Source organism: Mus pahari, chromosome 3 (genome assembly GCF_900095145.1).
Source record: "Mus pahari chromosome 3, PAHARI_EIJ_v1.1, whole genome shotgun sequence".
NCBI lineage: Eukaryota > Metazoa > Chordata > Mammalia > Rodentia > Muridae > Mus > Mus pahari.
In genome coordinates, this window is record NC_034592.1 from 110,934,494 (window position 1) to 110,935,898 (window position 1,405).

The 1,405-nt window shown below is 46.8% G+C and overlaps 1 protein-coding gene across 4 annotated transcripts in view; it reads right to left on the reverse strand.

The window, feature by feature from the left end:
* The window catches only part of Nphp1 (nephrocystin 1), a 53,299-nt gene that overhangs the window by 20,543 nt on the left and 31,351 nt on the right, over window positions 1-1,405 (reverse strand). For all 4 annotated transcript variants that reach the window (XM_021192621.2, XM_029536934.1, XM_021192620.1 and 1 more), the window contains exon 13: window positions 899-1,009. In XM_021192621.2, the coding sequence (XP_021048280.1) occupies window positions 899-1,009 (111 nt within the window). The remainder of the gene's footprint in view (window positions 1-898; window positions 1,010-1,405) is intronic.

Here is a 1,405-nt window from a genome sequence, read left to right on the forward strand (position 1 = left end):
AGAGAGAGAGAGAGAGAGAGAGAGAGAGAGAGAAAAGCCGGGCAGTAGTGGCACACACCTTTAATCCCAGCACTTGGGAGGCAGAAGCAGGCAGATTTCTGAGTTCGAGGCCAGCCTGGTCTACAGAGTGAGTTCCAGGACAGCCAGGGCTACACAGAGAAACCCTGTCTCGAAAACCAAATAAATAAGTAAATAAATAAATAAATAAAAATTTAAAAAAAGAAAGAGTCATGGGCTGGAGTGATGCCTCAGTAGTTAAGAGTACTGGCTGCTCTTCCAGATGTCCTGAGTTCAATTCCCAGAAACCACATGGTGGCTCACAACCATCTATGATGGGAACTGATGCCCTCTTCTGGTGTGTCTGAAGATAGCAATAATGTAATTACATAAAATAAATAATTAAAAAAAATGAGAGTCAGCATCAATCTGGTTCCTTCATGGTTAATTTCTGATACACAGAAATCCTTCTTTGTGGGTTCAGTGTGAATTTCCCCTAAAGGCATGTATGTTTGAATACCTGGTTTCCAGCTGGTATACTGTTTGGGATTTTGGTTGTAGAAACTTTAGGGATGGACCCTGCTGGTGGAAGTGGGTTACTGGGGCGGCCTTGACAGTCCAGTCCTATTTGTTCCCTGCCTGCCTCCCTCTTGACTGCTGCTGCAGTGAGCCTAGGCCTCCCTCTGCCGCCTGGCATGCTTCGCTGCCATGGTGCTCTGATCCCTGGAACTGTGAGCGGGAATGAACTCTTCCCCAGAATAAACACTTCTGTCAGGGCGTTTTACCAGAGCATCACAAGTGTAGCTAAGGTAGCTTCTGTCACTTTGCTTGTAAATCAGATATGGTTCTAACGATTCCCCCTTGATGTATTAGAACAGTTTGTCTTTCAGTTTTGACATACATTGCGAATGTAAGAAATTCCAAGTTCAAATAATATCCCAAGGTCTGGAGTTGGAGAATTGGACCTGATGAAACAGTCACCGTCGAGCAAGCATGGCAAGATGCCAGTGACCTAGAAAGATAAGGAAGCCAAAGTCACTGACGGAAGGGAAGAGTACGCTGGGCCTGGAGTGTCCCTCATCAGCAAAGGGCTCTTGCTATACTAGAGGGAGAGAGGGAGGGCAATGGGGCACACAGCGATGGCTCAGTGAGCAAAGGGCTTGCAGCCAGGCCTGAAGACTTGAGTTTGATCCCTGGATGGACCCACAAAGTAGAGGAGAGGACTAACGCCTCCAAGCTATCCTCTACCCTTCTTGTGCATGTTGAGTTTTAGCAGATGATATATAGACAAATGTAAACTAAACAAACAACGGGAGGCAGAGGCAGGCGGATTTCTGAGTTCGAGGCCAGCCTGGTCTACAGAGTGAGTTCCAGGACAGCCAGGGCTATACAGAGAAACCCTGTCTCA